At 42.8% G+C, this 23,941-nt stretch overlaps 1 protein-coding gene across 2 annotated transcripts in view; it reads right to left on the bottom strand.

The window, feature by feature from the left end:
- The window catches only part of gria2b (glutamate receptor, ionotropic, AMPA 2b), a gene marked incomplete at both ends in the record, with an annotated part of 76,121 nt that extends 59,992 nt beyond the window's left edge, over positions 1 to 16,129 (bottom strand). The window contains 2 exons of one of the 2 annotated variants that reach the window (XM_084146531.1): positions 15,710 to 15,850; positions 16,045 to 16,129. In XM_084146531.1, coding sequence (XP_084002657.1) covers positions 15,710 to 15,850; positions 16,045 to 16,129 — 226 coding nt within the window. The remainder of the gene's footprint in view (positions 1 to 15,709; positions 15,851 to 16,044) is intronic. The other variant, XM_084146532.1, reaches the window with a different exon arrangement.
- Positions 16,130 to 23,941: the final 7,812 nt, after the last annotated feature.

The raw sequence follows: 23,941 nt of genomic DNA, 5'->3' as shown, positions 1-23,941 counted from the left end.
AGGTCTCTTCTTCTTATTGGTGTCCTTTAGTAGTGGTTTCTTTGCAGAAATTTGACCATGAAGGCCTGATTCACACAGTCCCCTTGTTGACTGTGTTGAGATGTGTCTGTTACTTGAACTCTGTGAAGCATTTATTTGGGCTGCAATTTCTGAGGCTGGTAACTCTAATGAACTTATCCTCTGCAGCAGAGGTAACTCTGGGTCTTCCATTCCTGTGGCGATCCTCATGAGAGCCAGTTTCATCATAGTGCTTGATGGTTTTTGCGACTGCACTTGAAGAAACTTTCAAAGTTCTTGAAAATTTCCGGATTGACTGACCTTCATGTCTTAAAGCTTATTTGAGCTGTTCTTGCCATAATATGGACTTGGTCTTTCACCAAATAGGGCTATCTTCTGTATAACCCCACCTTGTCACAACACAACTGTTTGGCTCAAACACATTAAGAAGGAAAGAAATTCCACAAATTATATTTTAAGAAGGCACACATGTTAATTGAAATGCATTCCAGGTGACTACCTCATGAAGCTGGTTGAGAGAATGCCAAGAGTGTGCAAAGCTGTCATCAAGGCAAACGGTGGCTGTTTGAAGAATTTCAAATATAAAATATATTTTGATTTGTTTAACACTTTTTTGGATGCTACATGATTCCATATGTGTTATTTCATACTACTGTCTAGAAAGACTGTTTCTTCCAATGAGCCAGAGAGCCAGGTTGCCATGGTAACCAAACACACTCCCGGTTTGCTTGCACTGAATGTCACACATACTGTAAGTAATGTGTGTGAAAAGCTTACTTCTTCAGTGTTGTCTGTTCATTTGTGCATAAAAAAGGATGGAACAACAACACTACATACCCAAGGAAAAGGGATAATGTATGCACAAATTGGGAAACATTCAAAGGAATTTATACATTTTAGTCATTTAGCAGACGCTCTTATCCAGAGCGACTTACAGGAGCAATTAGGGTTAAGTGCCTCGCTCAAGGGCACATCAACAGATTTTTCACCTAGTTGGCTCGGGGATTAGAACCAGCGACCTTTCAGGTACTGGCACAACGCTCTTAACCACTAAGCTACCTACCGCCCCAGAAAGGCATACTGTTGACAATGTGACACTTGCACCCTGATGTTGAATATCAAAGACTGGTTTCTGTCGTTCTGGGTTTGAGACACTATCTGTTGTCCAACGATTTGGCAGGGTTGATTAGGACAGTAGATTGGTTTGTAAGAATAAGAAACAGTATCCCATTGGTAGCCTATATGTCCTGTGTTACACTTCTTTCTGTCGGTTCTACCAAAAATAACCCCAAAGCCCATTGGATATGATTGGAGTTCCATTCAGTGCACATTATCTCAATTATACCTGCTCCAATTGGTTCATCATGGCATGCATGAAGTAGTATTCTCATTTCATCGCTATGGTGCTGTAAACACACCAACACAACATATAATTTGGCAAACCATTTAACACATATACAATATATTATTTTCATGCACTAATGCTCAGAATAGATCACAACACATGGCTAGACACAAATGAAAGCGTATGTTAATTCCAAATACCAATTTTCTCTTTGTCGCCATGGCTACCATAGAACTATACTAACCATGTTATTATGATGTTGGGTCGTTACTGAAAGTGGATTGCGCCATCGTGTGTCAGTCATTGCCCTTGTTGTGCTTTAGGTCATTTGAAGGACAACACCACTGATGTCGGGGGACGTTCAGGTGCGTAAGCCTTACAGAAAGACGAATTAAACTTTCAATGGAGAGCTAGTCTGGCGCCATGTTGCTATGGTAACAGTGGTGCAGTCTTGGCTGTGTCGAGCTACTAAAACACTGTAAAATGGGTCGTACATGTTGCTATGTCTCTGATGTCAGATTTTTGTTGACTCCCTTTCCTACAGTACAAATACTGTATCACCCATCAACTTTAAGTTACAGCAAACCGTACATGCATGTGTTGTTTTTGGTTTGTACAGGCGGATATAGTTTGACACTAACGTTTCAAGGACCAAATTAAAACAACCCTGAAGAAGGGCAACATCCATCCTTCAGGACTTAGCTTCCTGCTGCACATCAGACTGGTCCCACTGCATTGATGAACAATGTAAACAACAACTGGAAATGAAGTGTGAGAAGAAGCATGCTTACAGGGCTGTCCTCTACCCCCTCCAACCAAGCCTTTACATGCATGCCCTGTCTGCCACCTCAACTGTGCATCCAGAATTGGCCACTAAAGCCATCAGAAGACTCATAAAGTACGAGATGGAGATGGTCATCAAAATCATCAAAACCAAAAAAGCAAGCAAGCAATACATATATGATGGACAGCCAATCAAAACCAAGCAATGTAGGCACGATGGTCTACCAATTATAAGCAAGCAATACCCCTCCACTGCTTTAGTGCAACAGAACATTTACTTTAAACCATGTGTTAGGTAACATGTTCCACTTTCTCTGTTTACCGAAGAAAGTCTCAATAGCGTCAGGTTGCCATTACTGCAAGAGAGTAGATGAAATGTCAAAAGTGTGCTGTGTGTTTGTGCAACAGTAGCACATCTAATGGGTTACGATCATAGCAGCCCCATTTGATTCCACATATATTTATAACGGAGTCGACCGAGTCGGGTCTCGCTAAAAGGTCAGCCGTACTAGAAGCCTTTTATTGGCTGGAACACAATTACTTCTACTTTCTTTGCAAAGGGAAGGGCAGAGCAGAAATCGAACTGTCAGATAATTTATGCAACTCCCCCCACTCTCTCTCCTACTCCCATTCTCTCCAGTCACTGCTTAGCCACAGAAGGAGAATAAATGGGTTTTATAATAAATAGATGGGGGTGAGGGCGGTCAACTCTGAGAATGAAAGTACTGTGTGAATGCATTCTAGCTCATTGTAATTGTCTGTGTGACATATCTACTAGCTCAGCCTGTTTCTGAAGTCTCAGATGGAGAAAATCTAGTACCTCTTCAAGAACAGATCAACACACACTCTTTCACTCTCTCGCTCTCTGTCGTTCTCTCACACACACACACAACCAGCCACCCTTTCTTCCCCTCGCAGCAGGTGAAACCAGAAATCCTTCCCCGCAACTGGAGTGACAGATACAACAGAGTTACTGCCTACCTACGGCCTTGCAGGGTTCCACAGGGGGAAAAAAACACCCAAGGCCTCTTTAATTGAATAGGATTGAATCACACTGTCAAGTACAAGGGGAGGGGAGCAGAGTGCTGGTTAACTAAACATATCGTGACAGAGGAGACCCCCCTCTATCTATTAGACCCCTCATGGTGGTTTTGGATAGGTATGAATCATCCTGTCTCCTTTAAATGGACCTTGGCTGCTCGGCTGCACATGGATACCCTGTCTGTCTCATAGGTGGCATTACGTAAGCCTGTTTAATAGGTTGGTTGAATAGAGAATAACACAATTCTCGCAATTCTTTTCTATGTCTGGCTGGGTTTCAATCTCACTGCCTCTTCTGTCCATCCTCCATCGCCCACTTTCTCTGCCCATCATGATATTTCACTCTCCTTCTCTCTCTCTTATGCATGCACACACACACAGATGTAATGTTTTTTGATGAGAACAGGTAGGGGAGAGAAGGGTAAGTTCAGCCATTTTTTACATTCAGTATCACTCCATCAAGGGAAATATATTATTATTTCTAACAAAGATATCTAAATATATTTCAGGATGTTGTGTATAATCAGAATTAATGAAAACATAGCAGTTTTAAAAACATGGTCCAAAAAAAGTATCCTGGCACAACTTACAACTGGCACAATTTCTGTACTGAATTAAATATTACCACTACCTTTTTAAAAGTCTATCTTTACTTACCAAACACAATTCAACACAATCACAATCGCTTTTGTCTTTTAATAATTTTAAGCATATTTTAACACAGCCTTAACACTTAACAACTTTGTACTTTTTTTTAAAACACTTTTTACCTCATATCCCAGTGATAATGTCTTTCATTATGGCTGGTAAGAAAACATTTTAATTTGCTCAACTTGCCATTGGCTCAACTTAACCCATGGTCATGACTTTATTAGCCCACACAGCTACAAGGATGCACTTTCATGCTAAATTTAGGGCCTCATATTGAAGATTATAGAGACCCCAACTTTGGTTTAGATACAAGCATCATGAAACACAATAAATGAATTTGACTTGGTGAAAATCTGTTTTTTGGACCCAACTTGCTTACCACCTTTTCCATGTTGTTTCTTCCTTCAACGATGACCTCTTCCTAAATATTTGTTGGAATTATACATTTTGTGTATGGTGTCCTAGAAACAAGGGTGGCTCAACTTACCCCTTCGACTCAACTTACCCCACTCTCCTCTAATAAGAAATAAACCTGGCCTCCCTAGTGGCGCAGCAGTCCAAGGCACTGCATCATTTACATTTTAGTCATTTAGCAGACGCTCTTATCCAGAGTGACTTACAGGAACAATTAGGGTTAAGTGCCTTGCTCAAGGGCACATCGACAGATTTTTCACCTAGTCGGCTCGGGGATTAGAACCAGCGACCTTTCGGTTACTTGCACAACGCTCTTAACCACTAAGCTACCTGCCGCCCCATCGCAGTGCTAGAGGCGTCACTACAGATCCAGGTTCGATCCCGGGCTGTGTCGCAGCCGGCCGCAACCGGGAGACCCATGAGGCGGCACACAATTGGCCCAGCGTCGTCTGGGTTAGGGGAGGGTTTGGCCAGCTGGGATGTCATTGTCCCATCGCGCTCTAGCAACTCCTTGTGGCGGCCGGGCGCATGCACGCTGACTTCGGTCGCCAGCTGTATGGTGTTTCCTCTGACACATTGGTGCAGCTGGCTTCCGGGTTAAGTGAGCATTGTGACAAGAAGCAGTGCGGCTTGGCAGGGTCACGTTTCGGAGGACGCATGGCTCTCGACCTTCGCCTCTCCCGATCCGTAAGACTGTAACTACTAATTGGGGAGAAAAAGGGGTAAAAAGTACCAAAAAAATAAATAAACCTACAACAGCGTCCCGATTCAAAGCATTGATTAAAGAAACATTCCTCTCCATCTGAGAGGTAGTGAGCTTGGCATCTAGTATTGCTAATGAATGCACCCCTACCGCAAATATCCAGATTAGAACAAAGAGAATTAATCATATGCGTATTCCAAATTGATCCCGCATCAAATTGACTATACAAATATTGTGATATCAAGACACCCTGTGGACATGGATTTATGACTCGTTTAACCCCTTCGTTTCCATACCTTTTTAATGGAGCTTAGTACTGAGAATTTCACTGCATTTAACATCTTCCAAATTCTGAGCTAAATGGTGACCAGTGGATATTAAGGGGTAAAACCAGACAGAGAATTATGATGGAAAATGAATATACTGTTGCTGAACCCATAGCTATAGAATCTATTTCTATGACTGAACCCACTTATGGCATGCATTGTATTACATATCACTGTAAGTTGCTCTGAAACAAACATCTACCAACTACCAAATATATATAGGGCCTATGATCTGTACAAACACACCTGTACCTCTGTACCCAAATGTGACAGAATTAGTTCAGGTGAAGGGGGCAATATTAACCTGGTACTAGATTTGTTTGTGCTGTCTTGCCAACTGGGACTAGGCAGGACAATATGTCCAGCATTGTGTGTACCTTGTGTTGTAGATGCCGTTTCTGAAGCGTAGCTATTTATCATAATGGTGATAAGTCTCAGATGTCAAGGACTGCTGGTACATAATCATACTTGTGCTCCATCTCCGCTCAATTTCCTTGGCAAAGAAGTGCTCTGCCTTCAGAATCTCGATTGGAACAGGGACTGTGAGTAAATAGAGTTGTCGCTACAATGCCTTCTGCCCGTCGGTGTACTGTAGCCTACCTACAGTTTGATAAAGGATGAACGATAATGGATGTGAGTAGGAGCCAGGAGTGTTTTTTATCAGGCCCTAGATCAGATTAAAGATAAGCTTTATTTGAATGAACACATCAAGATCGCTCCACTGGGATAAGGGTGACATGTTGATGTGGTGTTGAACTAGGAATAGGATGAAGTTGACGCTGTTCTACAGTATGGTCAGTTTTCTGTTTCCACCTCTAATGGTTAAGGTTAGGAATGGGGAAGCTGATTCGAGATCTGTGATTTTAACTTGAGCTACAAGTTATTCAAAACATGTGTCACACCCTGGCTCGGGGACTCATTATGTTGAGCCAGGGTGTGTTCATTCTATGTTTTCCGTTTCTTTGGTGGGTGTTCTAGGTTGTCTATTTTCTATGTTTGCCGGTGTGACTCCCAATCAGAGGCAACGAGTGTCAGCTGTCGGCTGGTTGTCTCTGATTGGGAGCCATATTTAATCTGTCTGTTTTTCTTTCGGGTTGTGGGATTTTGTTCGTGTGTGTTCGTGTTGAACCATAGACGTCACGCATTCGTTGTTTATTGTTTTGTTCGTGTGAGCATTTAAATAAATAGAATATGTTCACTCGCAACGCTGCGCCTTGGTCTCCCTCATTAGACGATCGTGACAGAAAATCCCACCTAAACCAGACCAAGCAGCGTGAAGAGGAGAGAGGAAGGACCTTGGATCAGGGGAGTAGGAGTTTCGGCTGGGCCACGCTAAGTGAAGAGGAGAGAGGCTGGTCTATGAAGCAATGGATCGAGAGTCTGGCGAGAGCTAGGGAGGCCTGGTCCACGGGGAGGAGAGAACCCCAGAATTTTTTTAGGGGGGGGCTCACGACGTGGACGACGGGGCAGCAGGAGGCCGCGATGGAGCGGTCCAGCGGGTGTGAAGAGGAGGCCGCCAGGTTAAGGGGGCCACTGGTCACAGAGGAGAGGGAAAGTGTGGAGGCACGGCGAGAGGTACTGGGGTGTGTTACCAGTCCGGTCCGGCCCGTTCCTGATCCCTGCGTAGGGCCAGTGGTGTGTGTCCCCAGTACGGTCCGGCCTGTTCCTGTTCCTCGCATCGAGCCTGTGGTACGCGTCGCCAGCCCGGTCCGGCCCGTTCCTGCTCTCCGCACCAAGTCTGTGGTGCGCGTCGCCAGCCCGGCTCGGCCCGCTCCTGCTTCCCACACCAAGCCAGTGGTGTGCGTCGTCAGTCCGGCACGGCCCGTGCCTGTTCCCCGCACCAGGTCGGGGGTGCGCTTCGACGGCCCGGCTCGGCCCGCTCCTGCTTCCCACACCAAGCCAGTGGTGTGCGTCGTCAGTCCGGCACGGCCCGTGCCTGTTCCCCGCACCAGGTCGGGGGTGCGCTTCGACGGCCCGGCTCGGCCCGCTCCTGCTCCCCACACCAAGCCAGTGGTGTGCGTCGTCAGTCCGGCACGGCCCGTGCCTGTTCCCCGCACCAGGTCGGGGGTGCGCTTCGACGGCCCGGCTCGGCCCGCTCCTGCTCCCCACACCAAGCCAGTGGTGTGCGTCGTCAGTCCGGCACGGCCCGTGCCTGTTCCACCGGTGGCTGGTCCGGCACCGGTCAGAGGCTTCACGTCGGAGCTAGAGCAATCCGCTCCACCAGTGTTCAGTCCAGCTCCGGCCAGCAGGGCCAGACCGGACCAGGGGTACTTTGGGGGGTTCAAGAAGGAGTGGGGGTCAAGCCCGGAGCCAGAGCCGCCGCCGAGGAGGAATGCCCACCCAGCCCTCCCCTGTTTTTGCTCTTATTTAGGCGCGGTCGCAGTCCGCGCCTTTAGGGGGGGGTACTGTCACACCCTGGCTCGGGGACTCATTATGTTGAGCCAGGGTGTGTTCATTCTATGTTTTCCGTTTCTTTGGTGGGTGTTCTAGGTTGTCTATTTTCTATGTTTGCCGGTGTGACTCCCAATCAGAGGCAACGAGTGTCAGCTGTCGGCTGGTTGTCTCTGATTGGGAGCCATATTTAATCTGTCTGTTTTTCTTTCGGGTTGTGGGATTTTGTTCGTGTGTGTTCGTGTTGAACCATAGACGTCACGCATTCGTTGTTTATTGTTTTGTTCGTGTGAGCATTTAAATAAATAGAATATGTTCACTCGCAACGCTGCGCCTTGGTCTCCCTCATTAGACGATCGTGACAACATGGTTGAGTCCTCTCACTAGTTGAACATATAGTAGCAGCCTACAAATGCAAGAAAGCAATAACATCAAGCTCAATATTGTTTCGCTAATCTAACATTCTTTGACGGACAAGTGACATGCAGTATATGCACTGTGACTCCATATAGTTGCAATCTACTGTAGAGATAGCCTGCAGAGCTCTATCATACTATCCAGGTCTGTGCCCAAACAGTTTGAGCTCCTACTTCTAAAAATCCACCTTTCCAGAAATAAGTCTCTCACTGTTGCCTTTTGCTACAGACCCCCCTCAGCCCCCAGCTGTGCCCTGGACACCATATGTGAATTGATTGCCCCCCATCTATCCTCAGAGTTCGTACTGCTTGGTGACCTAAACTAGGATATGCTTAACACCCCGGCCATTCTACAATCCAAACTAGATGCCCTCAATCTCACACAAATTATCAAGGAACCTACCAGGTACAACCCTAAATCCGTAAACATGGGCACCCTGACTAACTTACCCTCTAAATACACCTCTGCTGTCTTCAACCAGGATCTCAGCGATCACTGCCTTATTGCCTGCGTCCGTAACGGGTCCGCGGTCAAATGACCACCCCTCATCACTGTCAAATGCTCCCTAAAACACTTTATCGAGCAGGCCTTCCTAATTGACCTGGCCCAGGTAACCTGGATGGATATCAATCTCATTCCGTCAGTAGAGGATGCCTGGTTGTTCTTTAAAAGTGCTTTCCTCTCAATCTTAAATAAGCATGCCCCATTCAAAAAAAATCAGAACTAAGAACAGATATAGCCCCAGGTTCTCCTCAGACTTGACTGCCCTTGACCAGCACAAAAACATCCTGTGGCGTACTGCATTAGCATCGAATAGCCCCCGCGATATGCAACTTTTCAGGGAAGTTAGGAAAGCTAGCAAACACTATCACCACAGATAAATCTACAATAATCGAGAACTTCAACAAGCATTTTGCTACGGCTGGCCATGCTTTCCACCTGGCTACCACTACCCCGGTCACCAGCTCTGCACCCTCCGCTGCAACTTGCCCATGCCCCCCCTGCTTCTCCTTCACACAAATTCAGACAGCTGATGTTCTGAAAGAGCTGCAAAATCTGGACCCCTACAAATCATCTGGGCTAGACAATCTGGACCCTTTCTTTCTAAAATTAGCAGCCGAAATTGTCGCAACCCCTATTACTAGCCTATTCAACCTCTCTTTCGTAACGTCTGAGATCCCCAAAGATTGGAAAGCTGCCGCGGTCATCCCCTTCTTCAAAGGGGGTGAAACTCTATATCCAAACTTTTACAGACCTATATCCATCCTGCCCTGCCTTTCGAACGTTTTTGAAAGCCAAGATAACAAACAGATCACCGACCATTTCGAATCACACCGTACCTTCTTCGCTATGCAATCCGGTTTCTGAGCTGGTCATGGGTGCACCTCAGCCACGCTCAAGGTCCTAAATCATATTATAACGCGATCGATAATAGACAGTACTGTGCAGCCGTCTTCATCGACCTAGCCAAGGCTTTCAACTCTGTCAACCATCGCATTCTTATTGGCAGACTAAATAGCCTTGGTTTCTCAAATGACTGCCTCGCCTGGTTCACCAACTACTTCTCAGATAGAGTTCAATGTGTCAAATTGGAGGGCCTGTTGTCTGGACCTCTGGCAGTCTCTATGGGGGTGCCACAGGGTTCAATTCTTGGGCCGACTCTTTTCTCTGTGTATACAAATGATGTCGCTCTTGCTGTCTGTGATTCTCAGATCCACCTCTACGCAGACGACACCATTTTGTATATATCTGGCCCTTCATTGGACATTGTGTTAACAAACCTCCAAACGAGCTTCAATGCCATACAACACTCCTTCCGTAGCATCCAACTGTTCTTAAACACAAGTAAAACTAAATGCATGCTCTTCAATCGAACGCTGCTGGCACCCGCCCACCCGACTAGAATCACTACTCTCGACGGGTCTGACCTAGAGTATGTGGACCACTACAAATACCTAGTTGTCTGGTTAGACTGTAAACTCTCCTTCCAGACTCACATTAAGAATCTCCAATCCAAAGTTAAATCTAGAATCGGCTTCCTATTTCGCAACAAAGCCTCCTTCACTCATGCTGCCAAACATGCCCTCGTAAAACTGACTATCCTACCGATCCTTGACTTTGGCGATGTCATTTACAAAATAGCCTCCAACACTCTACTCAGCAAATTGGGTGTAGTCTATCACAGTGCCATCCGTTTTGTCACCAAAGCATCATATACTACCCACCACTGTGACCTGTACGCTCTTGTTGGCTGGTCCTCACTACATATTCGTCGCCAAACCCACTGGCTCCAGGCCATCTATAAACCACTGCTAGGCAAATCACTTCCTTATTTTAGCTCATTGGTCACCATAGCAACACCCACCCGTAGTATGCGCTCCAGCAGGTATATCTCACTGGTCATCCCCAAAGCCAACACATCCTTTGGCCGCCATTCCTTCCAGTTCTCTGCTGCCAATGACTGGAACGAACTGCAAAACTCTCTGAAGCTGGAGACTCTTATCTCCCTCACTAACTTTAAGCATCAGTTGTCAGAGCACCTTACCAATCACTGCACCTGTACACAGCCCATCTGAAATTATCCCACCCAACTACTTCATCCCCGTATTGTTATTTATTTTGCTCATTTGCACCCCAGTATCTCTATTTGCACATCATCTCTTGCACATCTATCATTCCGGTGTTAATACTAATTGTAATTATTTTGCACTATGGCCTATTTATTGCCTTACCTCCATAACTTGCTACATTTGCACACACTGTATATATGTTTTCTGTTGTATTTTTGACTTTATGTTTTGTTTGACCCCATATGTAACTCTGTGTTGTTGTTTTTATCGCACTGCTTTGCTTTATCTTGGCCAGGTCGCAGTTGTAAATGAGAACTTGTTCTCAACTGGCTTACCTGGTTAAATAAAATAAAAATATATAAAAAATAGAGCACAACAACGTGAATAGACTTGACCTCGCTGCCTCGGAAGCAGTAAGCGGGCTAAGCCATGTGATATGAGACAAGAGGAGATGACTTAGACTAGACATGAAGAGTCTTTGAACAAGTGTGTAATTGATATTTCAGCTCTGTGTAGTTTAAAAGACACCCCACTTACAGTATGTGTGGATGGAGGATTATTAAAAGGAGAGGGGGGTGTGGGCCAAATGAAACCCTATTCCCTATGTAGTGCACTACTTTTGGCCAGGGCCTATAGGGCTCTAGTGCACTATATAGGGAATAGGGTGCCATTTCGAATTCTAGGTTAAGGAGAGTATTCAGGGCAGGCTAAGGTCGACAGAGGGCTGTCTAGCCTTGATTTATGAAAGGCCCAACTTCCTAGCCTACTTAATATTTCACAGTGTCTTCTATAATAGTGCATTTAAATGCATTTCATTAAGATTGCACAATAAACTTATTCATATTTTTGCTTGAACATTTAAAATGGCATGAATACATCAAGGTAAGTGACAAAATAAAGGAAACGCCAACATAAAGTGTCTTAATAGGGCGTTGGGCCACCAGAACCAAGAACAGCTTCAATACACCTTGGCATAGATTCTACAAGTCTGGAACTCTTATTGGAGGGATGAAACACCATTCTTCCACGAGACTTTCCGTCATTTGGTGTTTTGTTGATGGTGGTGGAAAACGCTGTCTCAGGTACCGCTCCAGAATCTGTTCAATTGGTTTGAGATCTGGTGACTGAGACGACCATGGCATATGGTTTACATCGTTTTCATGCTCATCAAACCATTCAGTCACCACTCGTGCCTTATGGATGGGGGCATTGTCGTCCTATGGGGGCATTTGTATTGTATTAATTTTACCCTTATTTTACCAGGTAAGTTGACTGAGAACACATTCTCACTTACAGCAACGACCTGGGGAATAGTTACAGGGGGGAGGAGAGGGGATGAATAAGCCAATTGGAAGCCATGGTAGCCAAAATAATGACCTGCCCAGCATTTTTAATACATGACCCTAAGCATGATGGGATGCTAATTACTTAATTAACTCAGGAACCACACCTGTGTGGATGCACCTGCTTTCAATATAATTTGTATCCCGCATTTACTCAAGTGCTTCTACACTGAATAAAAATATAAACGCAACATGGAAATTGTTGGTTTCATGAACTGAAATCAAAGTTCCAAGAAATTTTACATACGCACAAAAAGTCTCTAGTTCTCTCTAGTTTTGTGCACAAATTTGTTTACATCCCGGTTAGTGAGCATTTCTCCTTTGCCAAGAAAATCCATCCACCTGACAGGTGTGGCATATCAAGAAGCTGATTAAACAGCATGATCATTACACATGTGCACCTTGTGCTGGGGACAATACAAGGCCACTCTAAAATGTGCAGTGTTGTCACTCAACACAATGCCACTGATGTCTCAAGTTTTGAGGGTGCGTGCAATTGGCATGCTGACTGCAGGAATTTCCACCAGAGCTGTTACCAGATAATTGAATGTTCATTTTTCTACCATAAGCCGCCTCCAACATCATTTTAGAGAATTTGGCAGTACGTCCAACCGGCCTCACAACCGCAGACCTCGTGTATGGCCTCGTGTGGGCGAGGGGTTTTCTGATGTCAACATTGTGAACAGAGTGCCCCATGGTGGCGGTGGGGTTATGGTATGGGCAGACAACGAATACAATTTAATTTTATTGATGGCAATTTTAATGTATAGATATACTGTGACGAGATCCTGAGGCCCATCTGTATTCCCAGTCATGTGAAATCCATAGACTAGGGCCTAATTAATATATTTCAATCGACTGATTTCCTTATATGAACTGTAACTGTAAAATTGTTGCACGTTGCGTTTATATTTTTGTTCAGTATATTATTTTGGCAGTTACCTGTACATCATAATGACGTCAGATGCAGGTAAATGTAGGAAATTACCACAAGATGAGTCAACCGGACAAATAAGGGACTTTTGATGTGTTAAATCATCAATTCCTCACATGCAACATTGTATCTCTTCTAGGAGTCCCTAGAGAGGGAGTGTGGATTGTTTTGAAAGAGGTCAAAAACACACACACAGTGGCCGCCTCCATCCACTCTCCTGGAGTTGGCAGCAGATCCAGAATGTACCAGATGCACTCGATGATGGCACAATGTAGCTATGGCAGGAGTAGGTTCTCCTGCCATTGCTTTGATACATGGTAGACGTACCACTCTGGCCCAACAAGACTTTATTGAATGCATTTGTACAACCTCTTGTTTTTTCTTATGGTCACTATAAAAGCATAGCCAACAATATCCCAGTAAAGGAATTATTCTCTGACTCATTGCATAACCTCTACAAAATTGTCTTTGAGAAAATGTCAATCTACTTCATTATGAATTAGCTTATCCCACAAGGCATACTTGTAAAGGAAGTTGATGCCCCTAATCTGGCCTGGATTATACTGTATTTTAGGCTACTGTACATCTTGATGATTTAGCTAATCAGAGTGTATTTCATCCCAGGGATATTCTTTCTATGCATGAAAAATGTCCCATTTACTGGTTAAATTGTCTTCACCTAAGTTCCCAGTTTCACCTAATGTACAGCAAAGTGATCAATCTAATTTTAATATGGCTTCTATACATTTCTCTGTGCCCAGTTTTAATGGTGCTTTCTCAGATAAATGTATGTTTTACAGTAAATGGGACATTTTTCATGCATAGAAAGAATATTACAGGGAAGTACTGTAATGCCTTTAACATATAGAGCCATCTACTGGGTTAAAAGAGTAGCCTATACAGTCAAACGCTTGAGAAGAGCCTCTCGCTCGCTAATATTATATGTTCGCATACAGGAACACTATTTTACAAAAGAAATGATATACTGTATATCTCGGTATTGTATTGTCAAATGTGCTGCCAATTATTATGAGTGTTTTTGAACATTGGTTTACTTGAGTTTGAATTGGTCCATTGACCAATTCGTTGACTAAATGCAAGGTTATCACATATCTATCACAGGAGGCTGGTGAGGGGAGGATGGCTAATAATGGCTAGAATGGAGTGAATGGAATGGTATCAAACACATGGAACCATGCATTTGATGTCCTTAATACCATTCCATTGATTCCATTCCAGCCATTACTAGGAGCCTGTCCTCCCCAATTAAGGTGCAACCAGCCACCTGTGAGATCTATTGTCCCTATATTTTCAAATAAATGACAACACCTATCAATAATAGGCTAGTGTATGCCTATGTCCAAACAACATGCTTTCAGCCTTTTCCCTACTGAAGAGTTTAGAAATAATATTCCTAAACGGTAAATGGCATATGTGCATAATAAGTGAAGCAAATGTGTAAGTTACAATGAATCCATCTGCTTCTTATTCACGGTAGACTACTTACTGAAGGAAGCCATATGTAAGGATATAAAAACAACCTCTGACATCACACTCATGGGGATTGATGTTGTTGCTTAGAACCCAAGCCATGACTGACATGTCGCTGTTTTCTCGAACCAGCATCATCAGGCATCTGTCGCGTTGAGGATCTTCAACGCAACAAGCTTTTATATGGAAAGTGTGGAATATATCTTTATAATCAATGCACATAGTATAACAATATCCTTTAGTTTTGATACAATATACCTCTGAGACGTTTTTCCAAACGAACTGTCGCTTGGCAACAGCTAGATGAAATGGGTAGCCCATCAATTTTAGAGCGGCGCTCATTAATAGCTCAGTGAACAGATCAAATCGAACCTAATATTTTTTAAATAAACTATGAAATATTGTCAGTTTAAATATATATATATTGTTTCAGTTGATTGTTCCCAATATATATAAAAACATTTCGTTGAAGAACCAAATAACATAACGAATGTGGGCCAAGAAGTGGTAGGCAATAGGCTGATCCATAAGTAGGCTATATGCGATAGGCTATAACCTCCTCTCCCTGCCCAGAGGGAAGAAACCTTTAATGGTTAATTATTTGCATAATTTCAATCTTACACTTAGACTATCTTTCTCATCCACAGAACTACATGTAATGCATAGGCTACCTGATATAGATTCGTTTCTTTACGAAATAAGTTAATGACGAAATACGTTTAATAAATGCCTATTAAATATGTGGAACCATAAACTCATTTTCAATTAACGGGCTTGAATGCCTTTTAACCTAGGTCATGTCTTTCATAGAGATAATAAGCTATTGCAAATGGTGACAATATTTGACAAAAGATAATAAAATTGTCTTGAATTTGATTAAAATACGAAATTACAATGGATATACCCATTACCTACTTGTCATGCAAGACATTACGCGCGCCTGTGGCAAGGGAGCATCACTGTTACTTACTGTTACTCTGGAAACCAACTTTACCTTGTCATTTCTAGCACAAGATGAACACTAATCCACATAATATCTTATTTTACAAACAGCCTACTTTTCTATGTCTTTCCACAACAGATATGGTTTCACGGACTAAAATAAACGCACACAAATTACGCGCTAATTGAGTGGTTCCATGCACCGTTTCTAAGTAGGCTAATTGCATCCATCAATTGATAGTTTTGCTGTGTTTTCTATTGGTATATTTGAAGGGGATGAAAATGGATTGCATTGTTAATTGTGTAAAGATACTTTTAATAGGCTACATTTGTTACTTACAACAATTGGTGACGGCAAAACTGTTTGCTACTTCCAGATTGTCAATATGGGGCGTCAATCTGAATTCGGGTGTGCCGAATTGAACCATTCCTATCCGAAATGCACTGTACTCCTGATCAGCACCCCTTGGAAAGAGTCCACCTGTAATAAAAACAATTGGAGATCTCAATATACTTGTGTATAGCCTATTCCAATATTTTATATTGTTGATTTATTCGATCAATTGACATGACCTGCTTTCATCATGCATTAACAAAATCACTAGCCTACTTGCTGGAGCTATGTCCAAAAAATATAGGCTTTTATTGAAATTAACTAATTTGCTTGATACATACCAATTTGTACACTTTGAGAGCCACCAAGCACCAAACCCCATAAAACAGGTAGAACGAAAACCGATAAATTCATAATCTTAGGCATTTCCATGAAAAAAGGTTCCCACAACCACCCAAAAATGTAGATATTCATTGTTTCTCAATAATAGTCTATGTTAGAGCCGACACATATCGGACACTTGATGTCAGGAAAAATGCACTGGTGACTATTTTCTGCAGGTGTATTTTGTATAGAAAATGAGGGCTCCTGCTCCAGGTTTCCAGGTCCAGCAGTGAAGGAACGCTATAATGTAAATTAACCGTCTCTTCCGCTCCTCCTTCTCGCGCTGTCCTCCTGCGAGTCGTCGATACCTCCTTTAATGCACAGGAACACTGCTCGTCTCCGCTCCGTGCGCTGGAGATCCTTTCAGCATCATGGAATAGCGACGAATGTTAATGAGAAGCGTAAAGACACGAGAGGAGCCGAGCGTGCGCTCCACTTCACTGCCTCGCGACATTAGTGTGTGTATGCACAGGTTTGTTTGTTGAGCATATATGTATAAGAGGAGATGAAATATGTGACTTCGACTTTTTTAACCTGCTACGATTCATGGCAGACCATAAGGCAATCTCATTATCTCAGGCGTTGCCTTTGTGTTATACAAGTCATTATTGAGGGTTCAGCACTCTCACTCAAAAAATTAGGGGTTCAACAAGGGTTCTTCTAAGAACCTTAGTGTTCTTGGCACTGAAAATGGCCCTCATAAAGTTATTCCAAGAACCCCATAGCAGGTGGGGTTCATTGAGGAACCTCCTTAGTTGGTGGGGGTTCTAGCAGGAACCTAACTGCCCAACTGAAACATTTGGATTTGAAATTGAAAGGACAGCAGGTGCTGTAAAGATCTCCTCAATTTAAGGTAAGGTTTGTCCCTTGTATGATCTAAATTGATATTGTTTTATGATGATACCATCTATCTATTAATATTTGTGCATATCTTTCTAAAACATTAAATGGACACAATTCAATTGATATCAATCAACACAGAGGTAAGAATATGTAAGCTATAATAATATGTTGAAGGCTAGCTGTATTTGGTGCAAATGACTGAACTGCTCACTTTTGTTTCTGTGTCTGCAGGTATACAGACGAGGAGGCATACAAAGGTATGTCATTTGGTATGTTATGCAGATCACATTTACCATCCTCCTCCCTTACCCCTTCAATGAATATCCCATAGGCCTCTACATTATGGACAAGGTATGTGTATGAAAACCATCATCAAAACAGTTTTTTTCATTCACATTCACCACAAAAACCAAGGTATGAATACTGTTGTGTTAAAAAATGTACCCCTAAAGATTCTTCAAAAGGTTCTTTGAGGATCCATTAAAAGTGATTCTTTCTTATAGGGGTTCCCCCACAGTTTCAATTTGAAGAACCCCTAAAGGATACTCCAGGAACCTTTTCTTTTTAGAGTGCTGTATCACTCTGCACTAACAACATGGACAAGTATGACATTAATTACATATTGACTTAACCTGTGTGTGCCCTGCTGATAATCAAGTGACCCCCTTTTTCCTCCAAACATAACGATGGTCATTATGGCCAAACAGTTCTATTTTTTTTTCATCAGACCAGAGGATATTTATCCAAAAAGTACGATATTTGTCCCCATGTGCAGTTGCAAACCGTAGTCTGGCTTTTTTATGGTGGTTTTGGAGCAGTGGCATCTTCCTTGCCGAGCGGCCTTTCAGGTTATGTCGACATAGGACTCGTTTTACTGTGGATATAGTTACTTTTGTACCTGTTTCCTCCAGCATCTTCACAAGGTCCTTTGCTGTTGTTCTGGGATTGATTTGCACTTTTTGCACCAAAGTACGTTCATATCTAGGAGACAGAATGCGTCTCCTTCCTGAGCGGTATGACGGCTGCGTGGTCCCATGTTGTTTATACTTGTGTACTATTGTTTGTACAGATGAACGTGGTACATTCAGGCATTTTGGAAATTGCTCCCAAGGATGAAGCAGACTTGTGGAGGACTACTGATTTCTTTGGATTTTCCCATGATGTCAAGCAAAGAGGCACTGAGTTTGACGGTAGGCCTTGAAATAAATCCACAGGTACACCTCCAATCGACTCAAATGATGTCAATTAGCCTATCAGAAGCTTCTAATGGCATGACATAATTTTCTGGAATGTTCCATGCTGTTTAAAGGCACAGTCAACTTAGTGTATGTAAACTTCTGACACAATGCAATTGTGATACAGTGAATTATAAGTGAAATAATCTGTCTGTAAACAATTGTTGGAAAAATTACTTGTGTCATGCACAAAGTAGATGTCCTAACCGACTTGCCAAAACTATAGTTTGTTAACAAGACATTTGTGGAGTGTTTGAAAAACGAGTTTTAATGACTCCAACCTAAGTGTATGTAAACTTCCGACTTCAACTGTAGCTGTGCCAGCTGTTGTGTCTATATCTCTGAGACATTTAAGTTGCACTTGATGAACTAAACAAGATTCACTTTATCTAGCTTGTCCAATAGAAAAACAATACTGTTGCTTACCTTCCAACCAAAATATAAGGAACAAAAAACAAACTGAAGATATTCAGGGTTGAATCAAAGAGGAGCTGTCCTCCAGTCAATAACGGGTTGTACAGGCAGACATTTAGATGCATTTCACTTGTAGCTTGTCAAGTGAATCTCGTCAAGGTGCGTGTGTGTATATGCGAGTGGGTGTGCAGGCATGTGTGTGTATATACACGTGTGTGTGTATTTGTGTGAGTGTGGGTGTGCGTGCGTGCATGCGTGCTCGACTACCCGTGTGTGTGCATGCATTCGTGTGTGTCTCCCTCCACTCCCATCTCGCTGGGATTAACCATCAAATGAATGCACTCTTTACCTTTGATCTATTGCTTGTTTTCCACTATACCATGCATACTAATTGGAGCCGAATCTGTGTGGCGCTTGTTATTGCCATTTTACACGGGGTAAAGTGGAACAGGAGCTCCCCTCCAGTCAATAAAAATAAATGTCATCCCTGTTCCCCGGTTTATGATATACAGGCTATAGCTGCAACTAGCTCTCACAGTCTCACGTCAGAATTAGACGTTCATCCATGTTTCTCAAATGTCGAAGTTTCAAAAGTCAAATTTCAAAGTGTTTAAGGATAAGTTTAGGCATTAACTCCACATTTTTAGGGTTAGGGTTAAGTTTTAACTCAGAAAATGTAAGGTTAGACATTAACTCCGAATGGTTAAGGTAAGGGTTAAGGTTTGGGATAGGCTTAAAACAAAAAAAGCAAAAACAACTTTGTATCACTGGATTTGAACTTACAACCTTTGTAATCAGAGGCAGATGCTTACGCCCATCCACCATCCCTGTCCACAATGCCCCAGCAAAACCGAAACCTACTTGAAGGTAACATCACTCACTGTTGCCCCTAGTGGCCAGTTTCCATGTAATCTCCCGACATCCTCAGACATGGATGGATGTCGAATACTAACTTGTGTCACGGGTGACCTGGCTGATATCTCAGCCTCCTGAGACATACACATATTAATCAATGGGAGGTGCAGGATGTTAGAGTGGTGGAAAGCTAATGAGATTGAGAGTACAGGAGGTTAGGATGTTGGCGTGGTGGCATTCTTTAAGCAGTACGGTGGGAGGGGAAATTAAATGGTCTCATATCGTTCAGCACCATGGACAGTGGTGAAATTATATTCTCTCATAGCTTTCAGCAACATGGATAGTGGTTCACTTGCTAACTGCTTGACCTTGCTGGGGTTGACGTATCTATGGGTGTCTATGATGTGTATGGGGGCACTTCTGTGTTTATAGCGTTAAGTCATGTTCCTCCTTGACTACATTACATCTATTTTGTCACCAACAGCTGGGGCTCTGAGTCCTTTCCACATAACTAAATAAGATATTGTTTGTTTCACACATACACTGTATTAGTAGAGATGAAGTTATACTATGTTTAGTGAGTGTAAGCTATGTTTTTGCATAAAACATTATCTAATTAGAGATGCAAATACATTTATATTCCAGTCAGTGTTTACTAAAATCTATAAACCAGAAATGTCAGATGAGGGTTTACTCAGTACACTGTCTTGTGATAAAAGCCAAACCCAAACAATTAATCTTTATACAAAGACCCATTACACAGCCACCCATGTATGTTTTACACCCAAGTGTTACTGTCAAGTAAATACCAAGTAAATCATTGACCTTTTGACAATTTTTTCATCTGCTTTGCTTTGTACATTTACATTTTTCATTTTCATCTTTTGAGCTTCTAGTCATGAAACCTATGCAGCCTACTCAATCACTTCTTATAGCTACTGTTTACAGGCCTTCTGCGTATACAGCGTTCCTCACTGAGTTCTCTGAACTCCAATTAGACCTTGTAGTCATGGCAGATATTCTAATTTTTGGTGACTTCAATATTCACATGGAAAGGTCCACAGACCCACTCGAAAATGATTTTGGAGCAATCATTGACTCAGTGGGTTTTGTCCAACATGTCTCCGGACCTACTCATTGCCACAGACATACCCTGGATCTAGTTTTGTCCCGTGGAATAAATATTGTGGATCTAAATGTTTTTCCTCATAATCCTGGACTATCTGACCACCATTTTATTAAATGTGCAATCTCAACAAATAATCTGCTCAGACCCCAATCAAGGATCATCAAAAGCTGTGCTATAAATTCTCGGACGACCTAAAGATTCCGAGATGCCCTTCCAGACTCCCTCCACCTACCCAAAGACGTCAGATTACAAAAATCGGTTACCCACCTAACTGAGGATATAAATGTAACCTTGCGTAATACCCTAGATGCAGTCGTCTCAAATAAACTTCGAAAGACCTCGGCGTTACTCTGGACCCTAATCTCTCTTTTGACGAACATGTCAAGAATATTTCAAGGAAAGCTTTTTTCCATCTTCATAACATTGCAAAACTCTGAAATGTTTTGTCCGAAAATGATGCAGAAAAGCTAATCCATGCTTTTGTCACTTCTAGATTAGACTACTGCAATGCTCTACTCTCCTGTTACCCGGATAAAGCACAAAATACACTTCAGTTAGTGCTAAACACGGCTGCTAGAATCTTGACTAGAACCAATTTCCCGGACATTTCTGGGGGGAATGGCCCTAGCCCTCACCCTCCGATCCAACAGGTCCCAGACATGTTCAATGGGATTGAGATCCGGGCTCTTTGCCTGCCATGGCAAAACACTGACATTCCTGTATTGCAGGAAATCACGCACAGAACGAGCAGTATGGCTGGTGGCATTGTCATGCTGGAGGGTCATGTCAGGATGTGCCTGCAGGAAGGGTACCACATGAGGGAGGAGGATGTCTTCCCTGTAACGCACAGCGTTGGGATTGCCTCCAAATCGATCCCGCATCAGAGTACAGGCCTCGGTGTAAAGCTCATTCCTTCGACAATAAACGCGAATCCGACCATCACCCCTGGTGAGACAAAACCACGATTTGTCAGTGAAGAGCACTTTTTGCAAGTCCTGTCTGGTCCAGCGACGGTGGGTTTGTGCCAATAGGCGACGTTGTTGCCGGTGATGTCTGTTGAGGACCTGCTTTACAACAGGCCTACAAGCCCTCAGTCCAGCCTCTCTCAGTCTATTGTGGACAGTCTGAGCACTGATGGAGGGATTGTGCATTCCTGGTGTAACTTGGGCAGTTGTTGTTGCCATCCTGTACACCTGTCCCGCAGGTGTGATGTTCGGATGTACCGATCCTGTGCAGGTGTTGTTACACGTGGTCTGCCACTGCGAGGACGATCAGCTGTCCATCCTGTCTCCCTGTAGCGCTGTCTTAGGCGTCTCACAGTACGGACATTGCAATTTATTGCCCTGGTTACATCTGAAGTCCTCATGCACATACATGCTGATGAGAAGGGACCCTGTGCATCTTTCTTTTGGTGTTTTTCAGTCAGTTGAAAGGCCTCTTTAGTGTCCTACATTTTCATAACTGTGACCGTAATTGCCTACCGTCTGTAAGCTGTTAGTGTCTTAATGTTCATTAATTGTTTATGGTTCATTGAACAAGCATGGGAAACAGTGTTTAAACCCTTTACAATGAAGATCTGTGAAGTTATTTGGATTTTTACATATTATCTTTGAAAGACAGGGTCCTGTAAAAGGGACGTATTTTTTTTTGGGCTGAGTTTACTATGTTGAAGTTTGAATAAGTCAGACTAAACCTACCTAATTCTGTTCTCCCCATCGACGACCATTTGTGAGCAGGCAAGAGGTGAGGTCTTTGCCAGAGCCCTATTGATGGGCATAGCAGCATAGATCAGCTCCTGGCCCTTCATCAAAGATACTGGTCGGTCACACACAAACAGAGCACTGATTACATTATCAATGGTGGTTATGATTAGCCTGGTGTAACCAACCTGATGGCTGCGTTCACCTTTCTATTTCACTTCAGATATGATAAAATGTGAAGTGAAATAGAATGGTGAACACAGTGATCAAGCTGGTTCCACCAGGCTAGGTTATGCCCTGGACATTACACTGAGTGTATACAACATTATGAAGCTATGATCCCTTATTGATGTTGCTTGTTAAATCCACTTCATTTCAGTGTAGATGATATTTCTAAGCCTTGAGACAATTGAGACATGGATTATGTATGTGTGCCATTCGGAGGGTGAATGGGTAAGACAAAATATTTAAGCACCTTTGAACGTCGTATAGTAGTAGGTGCCAGGTGCACCGGTTTGAGTGTGTCAAGAACTGCAACGCTGCTGAGTTTTTCATGCTCAACAGTTTCCTGTGTGTATCAATAATGGTCCACCACCCAAAGGACATCCAGCCAACTTGACAACTGTGGGAAGCATTTGATTCAACATGATCAGCATTCCTGTGGAACGCTTTCGACAATTGAATTGAGGCTATTCTGAGGGCAAAAGGGGGTGCAACTCAATATCAGCCCTTTGACGCGTATGATCACGTATTTGTGATCATTGTTGAGTGGTCCTTGCAGCATATGATCTCAAATATGTGATTGGAACAGTAGCAACAGAACGTATGACGCAACAAACGCGTCTAAACAGCATAAACATAACTATTTTTCTCAACACTTTTTTTGTTGTTTTATTTTTACTTTTTTGTTAAAAATAAATGCACTGTTGGTTAAGGGCTGTAAGTAAGCATTTCACTGTAATGTCTGCACCTGTTGTATTCGGCGCATGTGGCCAATAAAATTTGATTTGATTTGATCACACGGAACACATCCACAGCCAAACTCATTCCATAAACCAGTCTAAATAACAGGTTGCGCTGACAAAAAAACTAAACATAAGTTAGCGAACTAACAGCTAGACTAGTTTACAATGTACCACATCTCTGGTGAGCACAAGAGACTAATGTAATGTTGTTTAGAAAATAAATCTGTGTCAGTTTATGATGGCAGCCATGTTTGTTTATGTTTGACTTGGCGAAAACTCCCTAATCCCAGAATGCCATTCACTATAAGACGCAAATAAACAAAGTCAAAGGCTCATTGTCTGAAAAATATTAACTTAGTTTAGCCACTTTTCAGCATATTACAAATCGTTGATGTATACAAAAACCGGAGCACATGACTTGACAAGTCGTTTACCGGTTTTGACAAATAACAATGCAAATAAAATGTTTTCACCTCACAGATCATCACACCAAATACAAGCCTACTGCCTAGCCTAACCGTAACGTGAAAGCTAAACAGGGATGAAACCATTTTAGGGGGGTTTGTGGGGGGGTTTTCAAGTCCATGGGGGGTAGAAATGGGGGAAGGTATCATGGGGGGATATGATGTAGAAAATATTACTATGATGGGGGATTTATCATAAATGGGGGGCAAACACAAGAAAAGTTTATACACTAAATAAAAATTAAACCC

The sequence above is a fragment of the Coregonus lavaretus genome (genome assembly GCF_964263955.1).
Source record: "Coregonus lavaretus genome assembly, chromosome: 29".
NCBI classification, from domain to species: domain Eukaryota; kingdom Metazoa; phylum Chordata; class Actinopteri; order Salmoniformes; family Salmonidae; genus Coregonus; species Coregonus lavaretus.
Note: the sequence above shows the minus strand (reverse complement) of the source record. Positions and strands in the feature narration are given on the sequence as shown.